The sequence below is a fragment of the Myotis brandtii genome, unplaced genomic scaffold, assembly GCF_000412655.1.
Source record: "Myotis brandtii unplaced genomic scaffold, ASM41265v1 scaffold488, whole genome shotgun sequence".
Classification (NCBI taxonomy): domain Eukaryota; kingdom Metazoa; phylum Chordata; class Mammalia; order Chiroptera; family Vespertilionidae; genus Myotis; species Myotis brandtii.
Genome location: NW_005368638.1, coordinates 1015702 through 1041305, shown reverse-complemented (window position 1 = coordinate 1041305; position 25604 = coordinate 1015702). Strand labels below are relative to the sequence as shown.

Genomic DNA, 25604 nt, shown 5'->3' with positions numbered 1-25604 from the left:
GTGGTTGGCTGGCCGGCCCTGCCCCCTGGTCAAACTCTGAGTCGAAATCCTAGTCCAGGGGACAATTTGTTTATTAGCCTTTTATTATATAAGATAATCACTACAGCTAATGGCTGGGCTACAAACATAGCTTTGTTATAAAAAATTCTTTTGTGTAATGGTATATATTCTAGTGGTAACTTAAATCCTGGGATGTTTTCCATTAATTTCTCTGGCTAGTTCCACAAGACAAATCAGGCCAGCAATTATCTTCTGATTATCATCTCTTATCTTTCATTCTTTTCTTTTATTCCACCCCTAATAATTTAAATTATTAATTTAATATTTACAATAACCAATCAATAAGCTAGACCTTCATTAAGGAATCTGCAACTTCTGTCAAATTGTAACCATACAATGGCATATCTCATTCTTCTTTCTTTACTAAAATTAGTTAAAAACAAAACAAATAAAAATTTCCTCAACAACAGAAAACAAGATCTGCAGCTGCTGAACCTGTTTTTAAGAGGAGGAAGTGTAGGTTTATTACACCACTAAGGGAGGCTGCAGTCACACTCCTTGGAGAATGCTGTTCTCCAAGTCAGGCATCTCTTCTCCATGCCAGTATAAACAAAGTGTTGGCCAGTTTTCAGGAACAAACTGTAAAAAGTTCACTCAAGCACCTAGAATTAAGGCCACGGCTTGTTGTTAGGAACACAGAGGCTTAGGTAATACCTAATAAAAAATTTGTGAGAACAATCCCTTTAAGAAAAACAGGAACATGTGTTTTCCTGCTTCAGTATAAAAATAAAAATGTATCATTTAAAAAAACACAATTATTTTTCCTTTCACCAATTTCTTTTGATGTTTTCTCTTCACTAATTATCTGAGAGGGCTAAGATTACAATCCTCCCCACCAGCCCGAAGAGCTCAAAGCAAGTAAAGTGTACTACGCCTTAGCAATGGTCAAGAACTAAAGGAAAAAATGAAGTTACATAACATATTTTCTATTGAAAGTGACATTCTTCATGTCCTAGTGTCTATACCAAGGTTAATATCAACTGAGCAAAACAAAATTCTCACAATGACTTCATGTGACTAAAGTAAAAGTTAATTTAAATAAACAGAGGATGAGAAATTTTTATGTCCTTCAAAACAAGGAGCTGAGGAAGATTATACCTAAATTCACATGATCCAGAGTATCTAGACAGAATATGAGAAATCCCATTTTATACATAAGACAGAGGTACACAGAGAGGGACAGAGGCAGAGGTTTCTGTACCTCAGAAGCCACTTCAAATTCTATCTCTTATGTAAAAGCATCCCATGTGCATTCACAACAATTCCAGAAGCAAAGAATAATTTATATTAAATTGTGATATAGTTTATATTAAAATAAAGGAAGTATGTGGTGGTAAAGAGATTGTTATTGGTGCAAGATGCTTTTATTTTTGCAAATCCATGTATACTACAATGACCCACATACAAAGGATATAAAATTAATGAACTTGATATTATTTTCAAACCCAATATTCAAAGCCTGAGACAAAAAAATAATGGTATTTCAAAGCAATGAACTATGTATTATTTTTTATATGTTTTTATTAATTTTAAGAGAGGAAGGGAGAGGGAGAGATAGAAACACTGATGAGAAACATCATTGATCAACTGCCTCTTGTACACCCCTCACTGGGTAATCAAGCCCAAAACACCGGCATGTCCCCCGACCAGGAATTGAACCAGTGACCTCTTGGTTCATGGATCAACGCTCAACCATTGAGCCACACCAGCCAGACAATGAACTATGTTTTAGAAATGAAGACTATGTCCCAACCAAAACAGCTAAAGTACATGGTTCAACTGATTCCTGCTTCCACCATCAAGGAATGCTGCACTAGCCCAGCCGGTTTGGCTCAGTGATTATAGAGTGCTGGCCCTCAGACCGAAGGGTCATGGGTTCAATTCCCAGTCAAGGGCACATACCTTGGTTGCAGGTTCAATCCTCAACCCCAGTCAGGGCATAAGCAGGAGGCAACCAATCCAGGAGGCAACCAATCGAAGTGTCTCTCTCACATCGATGTTTCTCTCTCTCCCCCATCCCTCTCTCTTTTTCCCTCCTGACTCCCTTCCACTCACTCTTTCTAAAAATCAATAGAAAAAATATCCTCACTCCTCAGGTGAGGATTAAAAAAAAAGCTGTGCTAAATGTGGGGCAATCAATCATCTCCAACTTTTTCAGTTTACATCTGTGAATACATACAGAAGTAAAAGAGATCAAAGTTGAGGTTTAATCTTCTTACGCCTGTAAAGCCAGTCATCTCCACATTCTTTCTCCCAAAACCCAAAGACATCATACTCCTCCACTCCTTACAACCTCCATCTATTTTCCTGTTTTGGCAAGATTGTAAGATGAAATGCATGACATCAGGACATATGAAAGTGACAAAGGAAGGTTGATAATCAAAATAACTATTAGTGCCCCCAACCAAAAAATATGCAAAAATCTACTAAGTAAGAGAAACTACCATAATTAAAGCTCAGCTAATTTTTTTATCCTATGAAACAAGCTCCCCATCCTCCATTCAAGAGACACTTCAGTTTTATATCTTGACATATTTACATGGCACCTACTACATCATGGATAGTTTTAACAATAAAGATTCACCCAAGTGTATAACATTTTTCTGGGTATTTTAAATAAATTTTTAAAAGCCTCCCCTCAAAAAAAGATGAGTTGCATTATACTGATGATATTATAATATTAGCATGTTTAACAGAGGGGAGGGTGTTAGGGGCTGGGTGAGAAGGGTGAAGAGATTAAGCAAAGAGGGAAAAAAGACTCATGGACACAGACAACAGTATGGTGCTTGACAGAGGGAAGGGGGGTGGAAGGTAACGGGGGGATAAATGATGATGAAAAGAAGACTTGACCTGAGGTGGTCAACAATACAATATACAAATGATATATTGTAGAATTGTATACCTAAAACCTGTATAATTTTATTAACCAATGTTACCCCAATAAATTCAATAAAAAAAAGAATGTTTATATACTAGCTACTTTTTAAAAATACAGACATATTATATACATAGGACAAATAGTTTATTCTTCTCTATAAATTCATTTAAATATATCTATGATATCCTATCAAGGTAGAAAGGTTAGACTATAATCAGAAAGAAACTCCTTTGAAGTGTTTTTACTAGCAAAAGAAATAATCTTTTTTTTAAAGCTTGTTTATTTTCATGTGTGAAAGTGTGAAGGTAACTAGCTTTGCTGTGTTTCTGTAAGTTTTCCTCTCTATAACCATTAGGTTGAAACATAAACCAACCTAATTTAAGATGTGAAAATTCACTATATTAAATAAAATTAGCCAAGACATGGAAGTTGAATTACACGATCCTGAAGTTCTGTGGTGATGGCTCCTTGTAGTCAAAAGGCTGTATGATCATTGACTTTTTAAGCACAATAAAATGTAGAGTATAGCCCTGGCCAGTGTTAGACCATGGTCCCTTGGATCAAAGGGTCGCAGGTTTGATTCCCAGTCAAGGGCACATACCTGAGTTGCAGGCTTGATTCCTGCCCCAGTGGGGATGTGTTAAGAAGGCAACCAACTGTTTCTCTCATATCGCTGTTTCTATTTCTCTCACCTCCTCTCCCTCTCCTCCACTCTCTCTCTAAAAAAAAAAAAAAAACAATGGAAAAAATATCTTCAGGTAGGCTTAAAAAAAGCATATAAATAGGCTGATTACTATTTAATTTAGGTTGAGCTACCTATTAATTTCTTCATAGCTCTAGAAACATGAATATCCATCTTGAAACTCTCAGTAACAAAAAAAAGTAATCACAATATCTGTTATGAAATCCTGGAGCATATGGGAACTTCTATAACAGACAAATTTGTTTCTACCAACACCCAGTCTTAGCCCTTGACTTCCCCCACCTCCTTTGCTGCCTTCTCTCCCCATCATTCCTCCAACCTAGTTTCTATTATCAGGAATTTACAAATGAACTATTATATAATAAAGTTTTCAAAGAAAAGAAAAAACAAGATGTGATTTTTTCAATCACTTAAATATAATAGTACTGATTAACTCAAATTATGTATAGAAATTACCACTTTTGATATAAACTGAAGATCTTACTCTTCAATTACAATCCTCTCATATTTCCCAAAGTTAGGACTCTGCTAAGAATCCTATGAGGTTGATTAATTTTAAGGTGTGAGAAGTCAAGCCTTAGGACTTTCTAAAAGAGCAGACAAGTTTTGTTATTATTATATTTCTGTGGCTTCTATTATAGAAATGGTAGGTTCTTAATCATATTCACACCCATGAAGTCTTTTCTTGAATGGCACAAACCAGGCTTTCTGCACTTAAAATGTTATGATTCAAATTCCTTTCTTTTAAGAAATAACCATCAGCAATACTTGACAATTGTAATCTGAGCTACATAATCTAAAATAGGAGGGACATACATTAGTGGCTATTTTTAAGTAAACTAAATTATGATAAACTTAAGCAGTAGGCAGCAAGGCTAAAGATATGGATCTGTTCATATTAACAGGTTGCAGAGGTGACACGCGAACTCATTTTTTTGGTTGATTTTTCTTTGTTAAATGGCATTTAAATATATAAAATAAATATCAAAAATATAAGTCTTTGTTTTACTATGGTTGCAAATATCAAAAAATTTCTATATGTGACATGGCACCAGAGTTAAGTTAGGGTTTTTCAAAATGCTGACCAAGCTCAAAAGGTTTGCCATCACTGCACTAAAGAATACTTTGAGCATCCATGGCATATACATATATGATCGTGATAAACTCAGATTGAAACTTGCCTATAAATTTCATTACCTAAATATTATTTAGTTCTGCTAACTTATGTCTTCTATACAAGTTATATTATATTTGCAACCAACAGTCCACTAATAAAGCCCTTTGAGACCTTTACCTTTTTCTAACAAAGAGGGATAAGACTGACCTCTGAGGCGAGCAGGATGGTAAACCGGTTAGGCTGTTTAAAATAAAGTTTCATTATCTTGAAGTATTATAAATTCCCAAATTATAATATATCTTCAAATTACTATATACATAGTTTAAAAGATAAAAAATTTTGTTAAAATTTTTTTAAAACTGTAAAAAAAATAAATAAAAGAATTGCTTCCCTTACATCAGTTCCCATTACATCAGAAATGTACTTTTTTCTGTTAATTTGCCTCTATGAACTATAATGCAGAGCTTGAATAATTGTACTTTGAAGTTCATAAAGGATCAAAAATAGTAATATATCCAATCCATTTAAAAGTGATACAGACTTTTATTTTAAAGGTTGTAGAGGGCCAGATTATATGACTATTGCAAACCTGGGAAATCTTTCAGATACATGAGATAAAAGAAAATTGAAAAGACAAAAGTAAATAAATTTTCCATTTTGTACCACCATTCAGTATTAATAGAACTATTCAGTTAACCATTGGTTAAGTGGCTAATGATGCAAAAGTAACCATTCAGATTTATCTCCCTACAAGATTCATATTATTAATGTGATTTCTAGACCTTTCAGTAAATTAAAATACCTGTGTTTATTAAAAAAAATAAGTGTTTTAAATAAAAACATTAATTGAAAGTATAAAATCTTGGGCACTTAACTGAAATTAAGGCATGGGTCATGGTCATTTTAGAAAAAATATCACTAAAGAGTGATATATTGTGCCAGGACATGCTTCCTTCTGTGTGCCTTTAATGTGTCCAATTCTTTTAACTTCAATCTATTTGGATGGCAAGGGATGGGTTAAAAATGAGCAGCTTGTTCACAAACACAAACCTTCTCCTGGACATCTTATGAGTGATATGTTAATATGTTAAAATCATGAAAAACCTTTCTAAAATTACAATGATATACATGCCCTTTCAACACAAAAACATTTGTCATTATCACTGATGGCATATAGCTTCTTCAGATCCTTTTCCTTTCCATAGAATTCCATTACAAACACCACCACATGACTAGTAACTCAATATAAAATAACTTCTCCCAAATTCTCCTAATATGATCAATCCCCAATAAACACCAGAGAACAAATACCATCAACTTGCACAACAGAGTCCCAAGGTCTAAGAGGCTTAACACTCATATATCAGTCATGGCTACATGGCCGGGAAAACGAACATCATGAAGGACTCCTGCATTCTTCACATTGTGCTCATGGACAAAGTCAGTGTAGTTTCTATGAACAGGTTGGGGCGGGGATAAGGCCCTTGTGTTCCACTGGTTTCCACCACGTTGGCAGCAGTCACTGGCAGCAGAGAGCCTGGATGGTTGGGGAGTGGGAGGGGAGCACAGTTAGTCAATAGGAATAGGAGAAAATTGATGTGTAAGAGGTAATAAAAGAGAATGACCAGCATGCACCACTGCTACAAGCAGTTATCAACATCTCCATGCAAGCACATTCAAGAATAACAGAGGTGGGGAAATCCCACAAAGTTACATGTAGTGGAAAATGTAAATATGAAAATATGTATAAGTAATCAGTCTGTTAAGTGAATTAAATAAAGAAAAAATTTCATAGAGAGCAAGACACTCTGTATCTGTCCTTGATGCTGCTATCAAAATCAAGGCAGAAATGCTCTTTGAGGTTCTAATAAATAGTATTTATAATCAACTTAGTTAAAATATGTCATAGGGCAATTCTACATAAAGATAAAGGCACATATAAAAAAGGGCAATTTTGAAAATTATTCCTCAAATTAAGTGATCTCACAAATTAAGTGAAATCCAGGAAGCAAAATTCAGAATGAGGTGTGTTTTGTTTTGTTTTTAAATCTATGCTGAGAGGCCATGTAATTTTACATCTATGTTCCCAATTAACAAGAGAACCATTATTCCTTCTATAATCAAAGTTCACCGGAGCTTAGAACGAAATTCAACAGGTACAGATAATGTGATGAGATTATAAGCCCCCTCCAAGAAATAGATTTAATAACTGTATTAGATGCCTTTTACACACAGTGCTATAGAACAGGCCTATAGAACTATGAGAGTGAAACATGCATACAAGCAATTTCTGGTTAGAAATGATCAGAGTCCTCCAGTAGAAAGAAAACATTTACCAAGGTTCAGAAAATCAGGGTTTTATGACATGGCAAAAAAGGGCAGCATATACTTAAGATGACTACAAATAAAAAAAATAACCCCAATTATAAAAGATATTTAAAGATATTTAAATATAGTATTTTTTCTAACTCAACCAAAACATAAATATTCACCATTTTTCCTTAGGAAAACTGAAAAAACTGGCTAAAAGTTTTTTACAATAAAATCTTCTTCTTTCCTTCAACTGAAATACGATTTGTTCATTAGATATAACCCATAAAATTCATGACTCTCAATACAGGGTCTCTGAAAATTTAGGAAATTAAATTAGGTTTATGTTCTCCAAATATTATTCAATTTTTTAATAAATAGTTTAAAGATTTAAAAGAATTGTATCTCAAAGGATGATACATATTGGATAATTCTAAGTTAATGCTATACCAAATCATTCACTGCAATAATGGTGTTATTTACAAGACACTGGGAAGAAAAAGCTAAAGAACTGGACAGAGAGTAGGTTTACATAAAATTAGTTAAACGCTGTCTGCCAGAAACAGAAGAGAGTCCATTATTCTGCCCAACTGTTCAAACCTAGGGAGCATTTCTAAATGTTATTAATGTATCACTTTCTAAAGGAGGACTTTTATAGTCATTTAAAAGTATTAAGAATCAAAGCATGCAGAAATAAAGAATGAAATATGGAATGCATTTTAAATTAGGGCTGGGGAATCCATTAACGCCAAGACACGTCGGTTCTGTATTATTCCATGCCACTGTTGACATACTTTGAGGCTGATTAGACTTTAAAGATCATCACTTTACTCCATTTCAGCAAGGGAGGTCACAGAAAAATTACATAAAGGAAGGAAACACAGCTCCAAATTTTTCATTTTTCTTCTAAGTCAATATGCTCAGATTCAATATTTTCTCTTTATAAAGGCTGCACCAAAGGAGCTAATTAAATAGATTTAAATATGTATGCATAAACATTGGAAACCTCAGTAAAGATTTAGTGTTACAATACAGGATGCAAAGAAATTAGACTCTTGTTCCATAGTAATATAAAAGGTAAGCATGTATTAAGAAAATTCTTGCCCTAGCCAGTTTGGCTCGGTGGATAGAGCATCGGCCTGCGGACTGAAAGGTCCCAGGTTCGATTCTGGTCAAGGGCATGTACCTTGGTTGCGGGCACATCCCCAGTGGTGGGTGTGCAGGAGGCAGCTGATTGATGTTTCTCTCTCATCAATGTTTCTGGCTCTCTATCTCTCTCCCTTGCTCTCTGTAAGAAAATCAATAAAATATATTTTTAAAAAAGAAAGAACATTCTTTTATAGTTGAAGTCCCAGAAGTACTACATTCCCTTGCTAATAGGATTTGGTGATAACATCAAGGAGATAAAACATAGCTGCTTATTGGAGCTGTGTTTTCAATAAGAAATTGAAAAAACTCTTAATGGCTTAAAAAAAAAAAAGACTAAAATTTGACATTTAGAAGCCTCACTATTAATACTTTAAGTGTGTTGTGCCCACATGACACACACAGAGTCCTCCCCACCACACTCTCAAGTAGAAAGAAAAAATAATAGGGTAGATGCCCTCAATTTCAGAAACTAATCAAGTCATTTGGAGCTGAAGTAAAAATATGCCCAACCATCAAGAGCAAAGCACCTTGCAGTTAGTTAAGCCAAAATAACAGCGAAACACAATTACATAGGAAAGACTGAAAATGATCACCAACCACTGTGGACCCACCACCATGAAGGAAGAACTGGTTGCACAGAAAGCGGACCAAAACCTTGAGATCACCACAGAAACTCATTAGATTTCAGGTAGTAAAACTAAGAGCAAGAAAAAAAAAAAGAGAGAGAGAGAGAAAAAAAAAAATCCTATGAATTATCAAAGTTCATTTCATAGACACAAAATTTGAACAGATGATGCAACCAACACGACCAGTCAATCACATAATTCCCAAAGAGCGCCCCCAAGCCACATACATTTAATTGGGAAAAAATGAACCCCACAGGTTAACCCAATAAGCCACAAAGTATCCATATTTGTATACTTACTATCAACCTAAAAAACAAAACAAAACCCTGGAAATCTAAACAAATGAAATATCTTCCCCTGTCATCAGGAGTATTTCATGCTTTGTTTTATTGGACTATAATCATGTTTCTCTTATGCCTTTATCTACAGTCTTTAATGAAGAAAACACATCCAAAGAGTAGCACCATATTGTATGGAATAACATGTAACAAACATATTTTCCTCATGTATCTGGGAAAAGGTTCTATTGACTATCATTGAAATCAAAACTCCCAGATCATGCTAACCAAAGTAAGGAGAGCTGTCTGATGTTCTTCATTTAGACAACTGCACTCCAGAGCTTCTTCATCCATAGCTCTTATTTTTCCCATCCCAATAACTGCTTAATAATATGCCTCTTTTCAGCTTACAAATATGAATAATTTGCTTTCAATCATTTAAAGTACTCTACAGTTATGGCTGGGAACTTATAATACCAATAAGCAAGCAACATTTTCTTTTGGCTTAAGGAGCTAACAAACCATTTCCTGTCATGCTGGTCTGTTCCAGGACTCCTTGGAAGATTTTCTATCTCCACCAGCGCGGGACCAGAGGGAATGGAAGAAGTCCCCAGCAGAGTAGATCTCATACCCCAAGCCTTTGGACACAAGTTATAAAAATCATTTATCTTGCCTAGATAAAAATATCCCTTCACCAATTAAAAGAACATTACAATGGAATAATATCTACATAGTCAACAAATATAATGTAAATAAATGCTTGACTGTTATATGTCACATTGAAGATAGATAGTAATCTAACTGAATATTAGTATTTTATAGGATTTACAGAAATAGAAAGTTTTACAGAGCACCTGTTCTATTCACAACATCTTAGAGAAAATAAAAGAGGGTTTCACATTACTGAGTCACTTTAGAGATAAATAAAAGAAAAAATTCTCCCAGTTATACCACTATGAAATTCAATTAATAAAATACTAGTTTCTGTAATAATTAAGTACAGTGTTCTAGTGCTTTAGAAGCTTAATATTAAGAAAACTTACCTGTTGAGAGCCATTATTTTGAGTTGAAACATTACTGTGAACACTGTAAGGGAGAAAGATCCATTAAAATCTATTAAAAACCATATATAGGGCTTCATGTTGTCAGATGACAATGAAAGTAGCTCTATTTTTAAGTACACTAATTTTGTTTCAAATAAAGAAAAAAATTACTGTTGATTAAAACAAAGATGTAAGGTGCCCAGAAAACATTTGCTTTTATAAGCACACACTTGCTTTTTCTATAGTCTGCTTATTTGGTATTTCCATGTATTTTAATTGTGCTTTAATTGTATTTTAATTGTTCTTTAGATGTACTAAATGTGTTTTAGATGTACTACTAATCTTGTTTACTCACTGGACAATATATCTCAAAGATGACAAAATAAAGATAGCAGCACAACTGATGCCTTAAATTCAAGGCACTAAGCACAAACACATACATAATCTTATCTGTCACTTCTTTTGTATATTCTTACCCTCTCAAGATTTTCCAGTGTCAGCAATAGCTCAGCATTTTATAACTCAAAAGGCCTTAGTATAAAGTTAGAAACTTCTCTGTATACCTTTCCCTTCAAGTGATTTATTAATATGTTTTTAAATTTTTAATTTCACTCATTTTCTTCCCTGCCTCTCACAAAGCACTTAAAAAACCTAAAGCTATAGTTCAACAAAATAAATAGGAAAACTCAGAACAGCTGCTAAAAAAAAAAAAAAGAACAAACATTCAATGAAATAAGAACTCAAAGAGGAAATAATACCACAATAAAATGAAGGAAGAAAGGATACTTTCAGACCCTCTAGAATTAGCATAATTAGTATTCTAAAGTAAAGAATTCAACTAAGGTAACAAAAATTTTGTTCAAAGTTATTTAAAAAGTTCCTTGAAAATGATAAAGTAATGAGATTTAATGAGTGCCCTGGTCGGTGTTGCTCAGTGATTAATGTTGGTCTGTGCACTGAAGGGTCTCGGGTTTGATTCCATTCAAGGGCATGTACCTGGGTTGTAGGTTTGATCCCTGGCCCTGGTTGGGACATGTGCAGGAGGCAACCAAGCAATGTTTCTCTCTTCCTATCCCCCTCTTTCTTTCCCCCTCCCCCCTCCGTTCCACTCTCCCTGAAAAGCAATGGAAAAAATATCTTCAAGTGAGGATTCTAAACATTAATTTAAAAAAAGAATACCTCTTAAACACATATACATGCAAAAATAAACAACATAAAATCATTTTAAAAATAAGATTTAATGAGCACCGTGTTCCAGAAAAAATGAGATACAGATTAAATACATTCAGCCCTTTATTGTTAAATAAATGAATAGAGGTGGTATAAAAGCAACAGGTGTCAGTATTGCAGGTAATCCTTTAAAAGGGGAAGCTTAGATTATGTCAGTAGTGAGAAGTGCTCCTACTTTCATATTAGTGGAGTTGAAAGAATCTGTATTATTATGAGAAAATAGTACTTTCAACATTTCAAATTGTTTGAAATCAAAGAGCTCTGATCCAGTTAACATCAGTTATTTAAGTACTTTTTCCTCATATTATTATTCATCTTTTATCCATCAGGTTGGCACAGACTTCCCAATAGCAATACTCAAGAATATTATACCCAGCCAAGATGTCTTTCTAATACAAGGAAATAGGCAAAGCTTATCAATCACCAACAAACTCTGAATGCAGCATCCAGGAGCCTTTCTTAGAGGAGTAAGAGCAAAACAAAAACTATCTGATGATGAAAGACAACTAATTAAAAAAGGATTCACATGCCCTGGCCAGTTTGGCTCAGTGAATAGAGTATCAGCCCGACGACTGAAGGGTTGCAGGTTTGATTCCCGATCAAAGGTGTGTAACTCAGTTGCAGGTTCCCCAGCCCTGGTAGGGGTGCATGTGGAAGGCAACCAATAGATGTGTCTATCTCACGTTGAGTTTTCTCTTTCTCTCTCTCCCCCTCCTCCCTCCCTTCCACTCTCTCTAGAAAGCAATGGAAAAAATATCCTCTGGTGAGGATTAAAAAAAAAGAACTCACAAATGAAAAAGTCTTGCTAAAAGGCTGAGTGATGAAGGAAGTCATTTTATATTTTGTTTTTTTTTAATCCTCACCCGAGGATATGTTTTTATTAATTTTAGAGAGAGGAAGGGGGAGAGAAAGAGAGAAATATCAATGTGAGAAACATTGGTCGGTTGTTCTTATATGCACCCCAACCAGGGATCAAACCCACAACCTAGGTATATGCCCTGACCAGGATGTATAGGTATACAGGATGACGCTCCAACCAACGAAGCCACTCAGCAGGGCCATTTCACACTATTTTTAAATTAATTACATCTCTATTATAAGTTGAGTCAGCAGAATTTGCACTATCATTGCTTGGATTCAAATCCAAGCCACAGCACTAGCTCTTACTCTCAGAATCTCAGGTTCTTCATTTGCATGAAACTATTAGGAATATTAAATTAATTAATAATAGCAAAGCACAAAAAACACTGATAAATAAAATTAACTGAAACCCCCCCAAAAATATTGTTTAATGTAGATCTGTTGCCAAGGCAAATGTAAAATTATACATGCCAGGCATGAGTTATTTTTACTACTAATAATGTTGCTCTTCTCAGAGTACATTATATGCTGGTTTAAGTAACCAATAATCCAAAATATCAATGAAATCTGATCCAACCTGCTTGGTACAGAAATTAGACTCGCTACTCTATGGTCCCCTAAATTACTCTCTGGAGCTTTTCCTTAAACTGGGAATAACCCCAGGAAGTGATGGATAAAAGATGAATAATAATATGAGGAAAAAGTACTTAAATAACTGATGTTAACTGGATCAGAGCTCTTTGATTTCAAACAATTTGAAATGTTGAAAGTACTATTTTCTCATAATAATACAGATTCTTTCAACTCCACTAATATGAAAGTAGGAGCACTTCTCACTACTGACATAATCTAAGCTTCCCCTTTTAAAGGATTACCTGCAATACTGACACCTGTTGCTTTTATACCACCTCTATTCATCATCTCCTCCACCTTCTTCTTTTCCTCTCTTTTCTGTCTGAAAAATTCTATGGAAAGCCTGTACAAACATGTGATCTTTTAAAATGTCACCTCTTAAGATACTTTGTATTATTAGTCAAGACTCACAAGAAAATAGAAGCTAAAATAGTACAAGTAAAATGACTGACATCAGCCAATTAAAAAATTTGTTATTCAAACTGGCACAGTACAAGGTCAAGAAGCTTTTTAGGTCAAATAGTTTTGCTTTTTCAAACCTACTGTTTTCCACGGTTCACTGGAGCAAAATTGTTCATGCAAACAGAACGACAAGGGCAAGACTAAAAGGGCATTCATGCCAGTCCAAGCTCAGGCTCTCAAGCTCTCATGGAGTAATGCTCAATAACCTTCAGTCAGGAGAGCTGAGTGCCCCCCAACCACCACTTTCATTTCTAAAAGTTTATTCTAATAAAAAAATAATAAAGTATCATCACTTAAATATCCCATTTCTAATGTGTTCATTACTCAAGAAAAAAATTCATTATTAGTGTTAAATTAATTTTAATTTTAGGAAACTATACAGTCACTCACTTTCTAGTCAGAAATGTGTATTTCAAAAAAATTTTAAAGGATGACAAACTTACATAATGAAAGACTTAATTTTTCAACTACAAATTGTTTATATTTCTGCTCACTTCACCAGGTTATGTTCTTTAAGATCTAATATTCTGTCCTAGCTTCCCTTTCAGGAAAGCAAGACATGATCTATTAAACAAACAAACAAAAACCAAATTAAAAAAGTTAAAAAAATACAGAATACCTCTCCACCATTATCTTGACAGCACTGGTTATATATAACTCCAAAGAAAACAAAATAACCAACAGCTAAAGAAATTTCAGGGATACCTTTCAAAAAGCAGAGTGCTTTTGTGGTGAATCAATAATCACAGCATGGCTTTCTAGGTGAAAAAAAACTAAGTAAAACATATCAAGGTGAGGCTGACCATACTAGTGTAGACAAATTTTAAAAAGAAATAGCTTTTAATGTCCTAAATCTGATATTTTAACAGGCATTCCAGGAACCTGATACATATCAAGGTTGAGAAGCATTATTTGAAACTATATAATGTAATATACACTATTACAATTTATTGCTTCATCAGAAGTAGAACTTCTAGAATGGTGGGTTGAGGATCCTTTCCCCAGCAAAACAAAGATTTAGCTAGTGACAATTATTTTTTTTTAAATCATCAGAAGGCATATATCAAGTGGAAAAACATTTATTCAAGAAAATCTCCTAATTCTCAAGAGCCAAGCCTGGAATTAAGCCACAATTTGCTCCCCTTTCCCATTTTTCCAAGTTCAGTGTTGTGGAAGCTCTACTCCAGGCTGGTGCAGCCAAGAAAATGAACTCTCTCTCAACAATGCAGACTTTAAATCAGCTATTTTAAATATGTTCAGAAAATAAAGAAATCAAATATAAAGAAATAAAGGAAAGTATGAGAATAATGTCTCCACAAATAAGAGAATATAACTCAAAAGTGAAATTATAAAAAAAAACCCAGAAATTCTGGAGTAGAAATGCACAATAACTAAAATAAAAATTCACTAGGAAAACACAACAACGGATTTGAGCAGGCGGAAGAATAAGTAACTTGAATATAGGTCAAGTGAGATTATCTAGTCTGAGCTACAGAAAGAAAAAAGAAAAATAAAGAAAGACTGTAGGACACCTTCATGTAGCAACATGTATAATGGGAGTCTCAGGAGAAAAATGCAAGAAGATAATTTGAAGAAATAATGGCTGAAAACTCCCAAATTTGATGAAAACAATATACCATAGAAAAGCAACCAGAAGAGAACTGGATGGGAAATACTTCTATCAGACAAAATAGACTTTAAAATTAAAATGTTACTAGAGAAAAAGAGGGACATCCTATCTAATAAAGAGAGAATATGCTAATTGACCCTCACACTGTCACAAAGATGGCTGCGCCCACAGCCAATAAGGAGGGAATATGCTAACTGACTGTCCCACCCTCAAAGATGGCGGCACCCAGAGCCAATAAGGAGGGAATATGCTAACTGCTGCCCTGCCCTCAAAGATGGTGGCTCCCACAGCCAATAAGAAGGGAATATGCTAATTGCTGCCATGTCTTCAAAGATGGCGGCACCCACAGCCACAAGATGGCAGTGCCCAGTCCCCTCAGCCCCGCCCCCAGGCAGGCCCGACCTTGCCACGTGCCTGCTTCTGGGGTTCCCCAGTCCCCTCAGCTCCCCAGCTGCCCAGGGCAGGCCCAAGGTGCAGGTAACCAGGGCCGGCCGAGGCTTCCGCTGCCAGCAGTGGCAGCAGCAGAGGTGTGATGGGGGCGTTGCCTTCCCCTGATCACTGGGTTGCCTCCCGCCCCTGAGGCCTCCCAGATTATCAGAGGGGGCAGGCCGGGCCGAGGGACCCCCTCCTCCAGTGCATGAATTGTCATGCACCGGGCCTCTAGTTTTATCATAACAAAAGAATCCAACAATTATAAACATATATGCACCTAACAAAAAGCCTCAAAATACATGAAGCAAAAACAAAGAATTGAAGGGAGGAATAGACAATAATTGAAGACTTCAAAACCCTAGTCTTAATACTAAATAGAACTAGGCAAAAGGTTAACAATGAAGTAGAAGTCTTGAACAACAATATAAACCCACTAGACCTGTAACAGACATCACACAACACTATACTCAACAATAGCAAAATCTATATTCTTCTCAAGCTCACATGGACCATCTTCTAGGAAAAATATGCTAGGCCATAGAACAAGTTGCAATAAATTTAAAGGGATCAAAATCATATAAATCATGTTCTTTAACCATAATGGTATAAAATTACCCCCCCCCCCCCAAAAAGTGCCCTGGCTAGCATTGCTCAATGGTTAGAGTGTCTGCCTGGGCACCAAAGGGTTGCAGGTTGGATTCCCGATCAAGGGCATGTACCGGGGTTGCAGGTTAGTCCCTGGCCCTGGTCCAGGTGTGTGTGGGAGACAACCACTCAATGTGTCTCTCCCACATCAATGATTCTCTTTCTCTCCCCCTTCCCTCCCTTCCATTCTCTTTAAAAAAATCAATGGAAAAAATATCCTCGGGTGAGGATTAACAACAACAAAAAAAAGATAGGAAAATTTAGGATACTCACAAATATGTGGAAATCAAGCAATACCTCTCAAGTAACCACGGAACAAAGAAGAAATCACAACAGAAATAGAAAATAATTTCGGATAAATAAAAATGAAAATATTACATACCAAAACGTATGGAATGTGATTGAAGCAGTGCTTGTAGGGAAATTTATAGCTATAAATGTTATATTAAAAAAAGAATAAAGATCTTGCCCTGGCTGGTGACTCAGTGGTTGGAGCATTGGCCCATGTACCAGAGGGTCACGGGATTGATTCTTGATCAAGGACTATATCTGGGTTGCAGTTCAATCTCAGCCCCGGTTGGGGCTCTTGTAAGAAGCAACCAATCGATGTGTCTCTCTCACATAGGTATTTCTCTTTCTCTCTCTCTCTCTCTTACTCTCTCCGCCTCCCCCTCCCTTCCATTCTCTCTAAAAATCAATAGAAAAATATCTTCAGATGAGGATTAACCAAACAAACAAAAAACATAGTAATAAAGATCTCATATCAAAAATCTAATCGTCTACCTTTAAGATACTAGAAAAAGAGAAGCAAATTAAACCTAAAGCAAGCAGAGGAAATGAAATAATCTATCAGAGTAAAAAATTATAAAATAGCCCTAGCCGGTTTGGCGTCGGACTGTAGACTTAAGGGTCCCGGGTTCGATTCCCGAAAAGGGCACATGCCTGGGTTGCAGGCTCAAACCCCAGTGGGGGGCGTGCAGGAGGCAGCTGATCAATGATTCTCTCTCATCACTGATGTTTCTCTCTCTCTCTCCCTCTCCCTTCCTCTCTGAAATCAATAAAGAAATATATATTTTTTTAAAAATTATAAAATAGAGAAAAATTGATGAAACCAAAAGCTCTTCTTTGAAAAGGCCAACAAAACTGACAAACTTGTCCTGGTAGTTGTGACTCAGTGGTTAGAGCATTGGCCCACACAACAAAAGGGTGGGGGTTTGATTCCAAGTCAGAGCATATATCTAGGTTTCAGGTTCGATCCCCAGTTGGAGCGTGTATGGAGGCAACCAATCGATACTTCTCTCTCTCTAAAAATCAAGAAAAACATATCCTCAGATAACAATTTAAAAAACGGAATAATGCCAAAATTTATAGGGAACTCATACAACTTAACAAAAGGAAGATAAACAATCCAATCAAAAAATGGGCAAAGGATCTAAATAGACACCTTTCAAAAGAGGACATTCAGAAAGCCAAGAGACATATGAAAACATGCTCAAAGTCACTAATCATCCGAGAGATGCAAATCAAAACAACAATGAGGTACCATCTCACACCTGTCAGAATGGCTATCATCAACAAATCAACAAACGACAAGTGCTGGAGAGGATGTGGAGAAAAAGGAACACTCGTGCACTGCTGGTGGGAATGCAGACTGGTGCAGCCACTATGGAAGACAGTATGGAGTTTCCTCAAAAAACAAAACATGGAACTCCCATTTGACCCTGTGATCCCACTTCTAGGAATATATCCCAAGAAACCAAAAACACCAATCAGAAAGGATATATGCACCCATATGTTCATAGCAGCACAATTCACCATAGCTAAGATCTGGAAACAGCCTAAGTGCCCATCAGTAGATGAATGGATTAGAAAACTGTGGTACATCTACACGATGGAATACTATGCTGCTGTAAAAAAGAAGGAACTCTTACAATTTGCAACGGCATGGATGGAGCTGGAGAGCATTATGGTTCGATTCCGGCCAAGGGCACATGCCTGGGTTGCGGGCTCGATCCCCAGTGGGGGGTGTGCAGGAGGCAGCCGATCAATGATTCTCTCTCATCATTGATGTTTCTATCTCTCTCTCCTTCTCCCTTCCTCTCTGAAAACAATAAAGAAATATATATTTTTTTAAAAATTATAAAATAGAGAAAAATTGATGAAACCAAAAGCTCTTCTTTGAAAAGGCCAACAAAACTGACAAACTTGTCCTGGTAGTTGTGACTCAGTGGTTAGAGCATTGGCCCACACAACAAAAGGGTGGGGGTTTGATTCCAAGTCAGAGCATATACCTAGGTTTCAGGTTCGATCCCCAGTTGGAGCGTGTATGGAGGCAACCAATCGATACTTCTCTCTCTCTAAAAATCAAGAAAAACATATCCTCAGATAACAATTTAAAAAACGGAATAATGCCAAAATTTATAGGGAACTCATACAACTTAACAAAAGGAAGATAAACAATCCAATCAAAAAATGGGCAAAGGATCTAAATAGACACCTTTCAAAAGAGGACATTCAGAAAGCAAGAGACATATGAAAACATGCTCAAAGTCACTAATCATCCGAGAGATGCAAATCAAAACAACAATGAGGTACCATCTCACACCTGTCAGAATGGCTATCATCAACAAATCAACAAACGACAAGTGCTGGAGAGGATGTGGAGAAAAAGGAACACTCGTGCACTGCTGGTGGGAATGCAGACTGGTGCAGCCACTATGGAAGACAGTATGGAGTTTCCTCAAAAAACAAAACATGGAACTCCCATTTGACCCTGTGATCCCACTTCTAGGAATATATCCCAAGAAACCAGAAACACCAATCAGAAAGGATATATGCACCCATATGTTCATAGCAGCACAATTCACCATAGCTAAGATCTGGAAACAGCCTAAGTGCCCATCAGTAGATGAATGGATTAGAAAACTGTGGTACATCTACACGATGGAATACTATGCTGCTGTAAAAAAGAAGGAACTCTTACAATTTGCAACGGCATGGATGGAGCTGGAGAGCATTATGCTAAGTGAAATAAGCCAGTCAATGAAGGAAAAATACCACATGATCTCACTCATTCATGGATAATAAAGACCATTATAAACTTATGAACAAAAATAGATACAGAGGCAGAGCTGCCTCAAACTGATTGTCAAACTGCAGCGGGAAGGCCGGGGAGAGTAGGGGGGCAGAAAAGGGGATAAGAGATCAACCGAAGGACTTATATGCATGCATATAAGCATAACCCATGGACATAAGACACTGGGGGGTAGGGGAGGCCAGGAGGTTGTCAAGGGCGGGGGAAAAAAAGGAGACATATGTAATACCCTTTGTAATACTTTAAGCAATAAAACAAACAAACAAAAAAAAAACAGGATAATGGGGCATCACTACCAACCTTCCTATATAATAAAAGCCTAATATACAAATTGTCTGAACTGCAGAACGACCGGTGGAACAACTGGTCGCTATGATGCACACTGACCACCAGGGGGCAGACGCTAAATGCAGAACCTGCCCCCAGCCCGCAGGCCCCAGGCCAGCCAAGGCGGGTGCCAGGGGGGCCCCCCCCATCACCCTGCCGGTTGCCCCACAGATTAGTCCTGATAGCTGGCCAGGCCTAAGGACCCTACCTGTGCATGAATTTCGTGCACCGGGCTTCTAGTGTAATAATAAAAAGGAAAAGGGAATGATATGAACAACTGTAAGCCATAAATTCCATAACTTAAATGAAATGGAAAAATTCTAGAAAAACACAAACTTCAAACTGACTGAAAATGAAATCTGAATAGACCGATAACAAGAGATTGAATTAGAATTTTAAAACTTCACACAAATAAAACATCCAGGCAAGATGGCTTTAATAGTGAATTCTACCATACATTTGAGCCTTGGCTAGTGTGGCTTAGTTAGTTTAGTGTGGCTTAGTCCCGTGACCCTCAGTACCAATTCTTACAAACTCTTTCCAAAAAACAAAAGAGAAGGAAACACTTCCCAGCTCAATTCGGTGAAGCAAGATACCTGATACCAAAAACAGGTGAAGACATTACAAGAAAACTACAGACCTATATCTTAGATGAATATAGACACACAACTCCACAACAAAATATTAGTGAACCAAAAACAGCAATTCCTTATCTAATAATATACAAACATGGTAATTAACCATACCTCCACTACGCTTCCCATTGACTAATCAGGGTGATATGCAAATTAACTGCCAACCAAGATGGCGGCCGGCAGCCATGCAGCTGAAGCGAACATGAGCCTTGGTTGCCCTGGCGATGGAGGAAGCCAAGGTTCCCCGCCTGCCGCAGCCCAGCTCTGAGCTCCGGATGCAACAATGTTGCAATTATAGAAGCTAAACAAACCCCAGATACCTGCTTTCAGCCAGCCGGCCTCGGAGCTGGAACCGCAACAAAGTTTCAATTACAGAAGGTAAATAAATCCCAGAATAAAAAAAAAAAAAAGAAAAAAGGAGAGACTGGGAGCTTCAGTTGCAGGCTTGGCCTGCCTGAAAACAGCCCTCAGCCCCTCACCCAGGCTGGCCAGGCACCAAAGCGGGACCCCCACCCTGATCCAGGACCCCTTTCAGGGCAAACCAGCCGGCCCCCACCCATGTACCAGGCCTCCATTCTATATAGTAAAAGGGTAATATGCAAACTGACCCTAACAGCAGAAAGACGGGGAATGACTGGTCACTATGACACACATTGACCACCAGGGAGCAGACGCTCAATGCAGGAGCTGCCCTCTGGTGGTCAGTGCGCTCCCACATGGAGGAGCTCTGCTCAGCCACAAGCCAGGCTGATGGCTGCCAGTACAGTGGTGGTGGTGGGAGCCTCTCCTGCCTCCTCAGCAGCGCTAAGGATGTCCGACTGCAGCTTAGGTTGCTCCCCGCTGGCAAGTGGACATTCCCCCAGGGCTGCCGGGCTGCCAGAGGAATGTCTGATTGCCATCTTAGGCCCAATCCCCCAGGGAGCAGGCCTCAGCCAGCAGATGGTCACCCCCGAGAGGTCCCAGACTGGGAGAGGGCACAGGCCGGGCTGAGGGACCGCCCCCCCCCAGTGCACAAATTTTTGTGCACCAGGCCTCTAGTATGTAATATAAAGGATTATACACCATGACAAAGTAAAATTTATCCCACAAATAAAATTAATTGCTTATCTGCAAATCAACCTTTCTTCAAATGCATTATGTGCATAATTTATTCATCTTTAAATCCTCAGTCACCTGCCAATAACTAATGTATGTCATTCTCATTATAAATAGCACATCCACACTCACCCCACTTTTTATTTCTTTAAACTGCGTTAATTTATTTTTTGTGTCTGGCTCTATGTGTCTATTTCCAAATGCTTAGTGACAACTTAACACTTTGATATATCTTCAAAATACTTCTTCAATTAATGACAGCAACTACATAAATTTCGAAATTCTATGTCAATTCCTAAGATGCAAGACATGACCCACCTGAGTTCTTCAGGTTTTGCTGCACCTGCTGACAGAATTAAAAAAAAAAAAAAAAAAAAGTCCCATTAGTTTGTTCTTAATGGTAAACTGCATCACTGTTCATAAAAGCAAGTCTGGACTAAATGTTTTGTAAGCCATGTTTCCCAACCATAGATTTAAAAACCTTCATTTCACATCATTAAAGTCAATATGAAAATTACTTCCATTTTTTAAATAAATAAAATAAGCATATATCTCTTCTTTTAAAACAAAACCATCAGCAAGCCTTCTAGAGTGAGCTGAGTGACAATGGAGCATTGTCAGTTCAAAATAACAGGTAACTTAGAGTTTTAAACAATCACAAATTGTTTAAAACTGGGGATCAAGCCCACAACCTGGGCATGTGCCCTGACCAGGAATTAAATCAGAACCTCTCAGTGCATGGGATAATGCTCAACTAACTAAGCCACACTAGCCAAGGCTCAATCTGTATCTTAATACAAACTTAGATTTGAAACCAAACACAAGTTTTAGTTTCTTTGTCAAAGTAAATCATGCTTGTTATTATATAATTAAAGTAATTTACTGGAAGTAACATTTATGAATTTGCAAATGTCTATGATAAATATACAGTGATTAAAATTATTATGTAATAACTGTTATTTCACAGAATCCTTAATAATATTATAATACCATATAACATAATCTTTACTTAAAATTGATTCATCACTTATCAATGTTTTTAAAAGTTCGTATGGGGATTTTAAACATTATTATGAGTGAGATCTAAAAGACAAAAAGGGAAGGAAAATGTTTTTCTACAGAATAACTAAAATAGTTAATATGAACAAAAAAAATGAACACAAACTTGGTATGGTGTTTAAATTGGGATTATCATAAAATTTAATCTCAGCAACCATGTAGGCTTTTTCCCTTTGCATTTTATTTTATTAAATTGATTATGCTTGAATCAAATTCAATAAATGAAGGGTACTTTGGTTGACTTGAACAAACTTAAGAGTCAAACAACATCCTTTCAAGTAAACAATACTAGTACCAACAACATGATAAAGTGACAAGAAAGAACAGTCCTTTGAAACAGGGCTGCATTCACCTTGCATCTGTAGAGTTCGTCGAGAATATCGTTTACTGGGCCTTCTTTCAAAGGATGTTGATCTTCTTGCTTTATTGGTTTTCGTGGTCTGATACTCAGTTTTCCCACTAAAATAAGATAATAACAGGAATAAGAGAATTCAAGACCTACAGTAATCAGACACATAAATGGGAGAAAGTCTACATTGGGATTCTTCTTTAACCACCCTGAATCTCATCCTGAGGGAAGTGCTGCTAGTAATAGTCTTGATGTCTCCCTTCACGACAGCATTCTTTCACTCTTAGGTTTGTGTAAAATATGCAACACAAAAATTAAACATAATTTTTTCTTTAAGCATGCACATCACCTAAGAACATACTAAAAAGTTAGATATCTGTGCTTTTATGGAACTCCCTTCTCCTCCCCATTCATATTCTTCAATACAAACTGTGCAATTAACTCAAGATTTTTTCTAATTGCAACATAGTTTTCAGAATAATTTTCCAGAAATATTTAAAACTATTGTCCCACTGTCTTTGACTTCCTTTTAAATGGTTAAGAAAATGCCTCCCCACTTTTAATATAGATAGAACAGAATGAATCTCACAAAATTATCTTGCCACATTATTTACATTTCCTCTTTAAAACCATACTGATTGATTCTCATGGCATGTTGAAAACTCACAATTAATAATATACTCTCAGGTAAACCAAAATATTCCTACTTACAACCAACAAACAAGGAGTCTAGAATAATAATGGAATTTCAGGTTTATAAAGGGTGAGAAATGTTATCCAAATTAATTTCCCACTCAGCACAGGATACCTTTTCTCTATATGGTATTCAGTTGTTGGATGAAGACACCTTAACGCTCTTATATGGATTTAAACTGGAGGCTAATTAAGATATAAAGTAAAGGTCAACAGGGATATAAAATCCATTACAGCATTATAATGTTTCCTATCAATTTTGGAAATTTAACAACATAATTTCCTGTCTTTTATTTTGGCCAATCGAAAACACTGGCAAGCCACTTTATTTCTCTGTGCTCTAGTTACCACATCTATAAAATGAGGGTTTGGCCTGTTTTGGCCTCTATGAAAGAATGAAAGATATAGCAGAAAGCTATTAACATCAACCTATATCTAAATCGTGATCCTAGTCGGATAAATCCTGATCGCTGAGAACCCTTTTGCACAGGGCCTCGGAGGCGGAAGAAGGCATGGTGCTCCACAGCACATTTCCATAAGTGCTTGCACGCCTTTGGATGGTCCAGTCTAAAGACAAACGTGTGTTCCTGCTCTTTGCCCTGAAAAACAAAAGGATGCAAAGAGAGGTAATTATTAGGTCAGACATTCCTATCCCATTACTCAGCTACAAATGCAACCCCAGCAATACCAAGAATCAATAAAACATCTCGTTTGCTCTCTGAAACTCAAGAAACTCTTCATAGCCACCTATATAAAAACGAAGAGCTGAAATCATTTTCTCAGCCAAAATAAAATTATTCCTAAAAAGGTTCTCTCTACCTATATGACCTCATTTCTCAGAGATATATAAAATGAGGGTTTATCTGCCATATTTTGGTATAAATACAAAATAATTTAAAGACAAGATCTGGCAATATTTACCAACAGACTTAAAAATGTCCACATCCTTTGTCACTATAACCATTCTCACAAGAATCCTATTTAATCCTATATAATAAAAGCCTAATATGCTAAGTGTCCAATAGTCCATTCAACCAAAGTGGAATATGCTAATGATATGCTAAGGCCACTCAACTGCTTGCTATGATGTGAACTGACCACCAGGGAGCAGAGAGTCAACTGGTCAACCAGGCGCTATGATGTGCACTGACCAACAGGGGGCAGATGCTCTGATCAGTAGGTTAGCTTGCTGCTGGGGTCTTGCCGATTGGGACTGAGTGAGATGGGTTGGACATGTCCTGGAGCCCTCCCGCAGTTCCTCCCCAGCTGGTCAACCTCCCATGTCCCTCCCCGGCCCCGATCATACACCGGTGGGACCGCTCGGCCCAGCCTGCACCCTCTTGCAATCCGGGACCCCTAGGGGCATGTTGGAGAACTGGTTTTGGCCTGACAGCAGAACAACCCCACTATGACGCACACTGACCACCAGGGGGCAGACGCTCAATGCAGGAGCTGCCCCCTGGTGGTCAGTGCGCTCCCACAGGGGAAGCGCCACTCAGCCAGAAGCTGGGTTTACAGCTGTCGAGCGTAGTGGCGGTGGCGGGAGCCTCTCCTGCCTCCACGGCAGCGCTAACGATCTCTGAGGATTCCCAGTCTGAGAGAGGACGCAGGCCATGCTGAGGGACACCCTCCCTTCCCCCAGTGCATAAATTTCATGCACCAGGCCTCTAGTCTAATGATAATAGTTAACATTCTTAGGCACTTTCCTAAGAATTTCATATGAATTACCTCAATGAACAGATACTATCATTTGGCCCATTTCACAGATAAAGAAACTAAGACTCAAGAAATTAAGCCCAAGGTCACAAAGCTAGTTAAGAGAGAAAACCAGAATTTCAACCTCTCCATTCAGGCTCCAGAGCCTATGTTTGTAATATCTAAACTATGTTTCTCCAGATTATCTAAACAAAAAATTTGCACCCAAAGATTTTCTTCAGTCTCATTTATAATAGTAAAAACTGGCACACGTACAAAAAAACCCAACTCCAAAAATAAAAGAAATAATCAAGTAAATACTGGTATATTTAAAAACTATACAACCCTAGCCGAATTGGCTCAGTGGATAAAGCATCAGCCTATGAACCAAAGGGTCTCCGGTTCAATTCTGTTCAAGGGCACATACCCCGGTTGCTGGTTTCTCCCCGGCCTGAACCCTCGTCGGGGCTCGTGCAGGAGGCAAACCAATCGATGTGTTTCTCTCACATCAATATTTCTCTCTGTCTTTCCCTCTTTCTCCCACTCTCTCTAAAAATCAATGGAAAAAATATCCTCGGGTGAGGATTAAAAAAAAAAAAA

At 37.2% G+C, this 25604-nt stretch overlaps 1 protein-coding gene across 6 annotated transcripts in view; it reads right to left on the bottom strand.

Moving 5' to 3' along the window:
- Window positions 1–25604, bottom strand: part of EPB41L5 (erythrocyte membrane protein band 4.1 like 5) — a 162019-nt gene that overhangs the window by 83271 nt on the left and 53144 nt on the right. For 3 of the 6 annotated variants that reach the window (XM_014547919.1, XM_005876498.2, XM_005876499.2), the window contains exons 11-15: window positions 23739–23908; window positions 22620–22726; window positions 21527–21554; window positions 10165–10207; window positions 9644–9759 (exon numbers count right to left, since the gene is read on the bottom strand). In XM_014547919.1, the coding sequence (XP_014403405.1) occupies window positions 9644–9759; window positions 10165–10207; window positions 21527–21554; window positions 22620–22726; window positions 23739–23908 (464 nt within the window). Of the gene's footprint in view, window positions 1–5279; window positions 6296–9643; window positions 9760–10164; window positions 10208–21526; window positions 21555–22619; window positions 22727–23738; window positions 23909–25604 lie in introns of those variants that run through there. The other 3 variants (XM_014547920.1, XM_005876500.2, XM_005876501.2) reach the window with 3 other exon arrangements.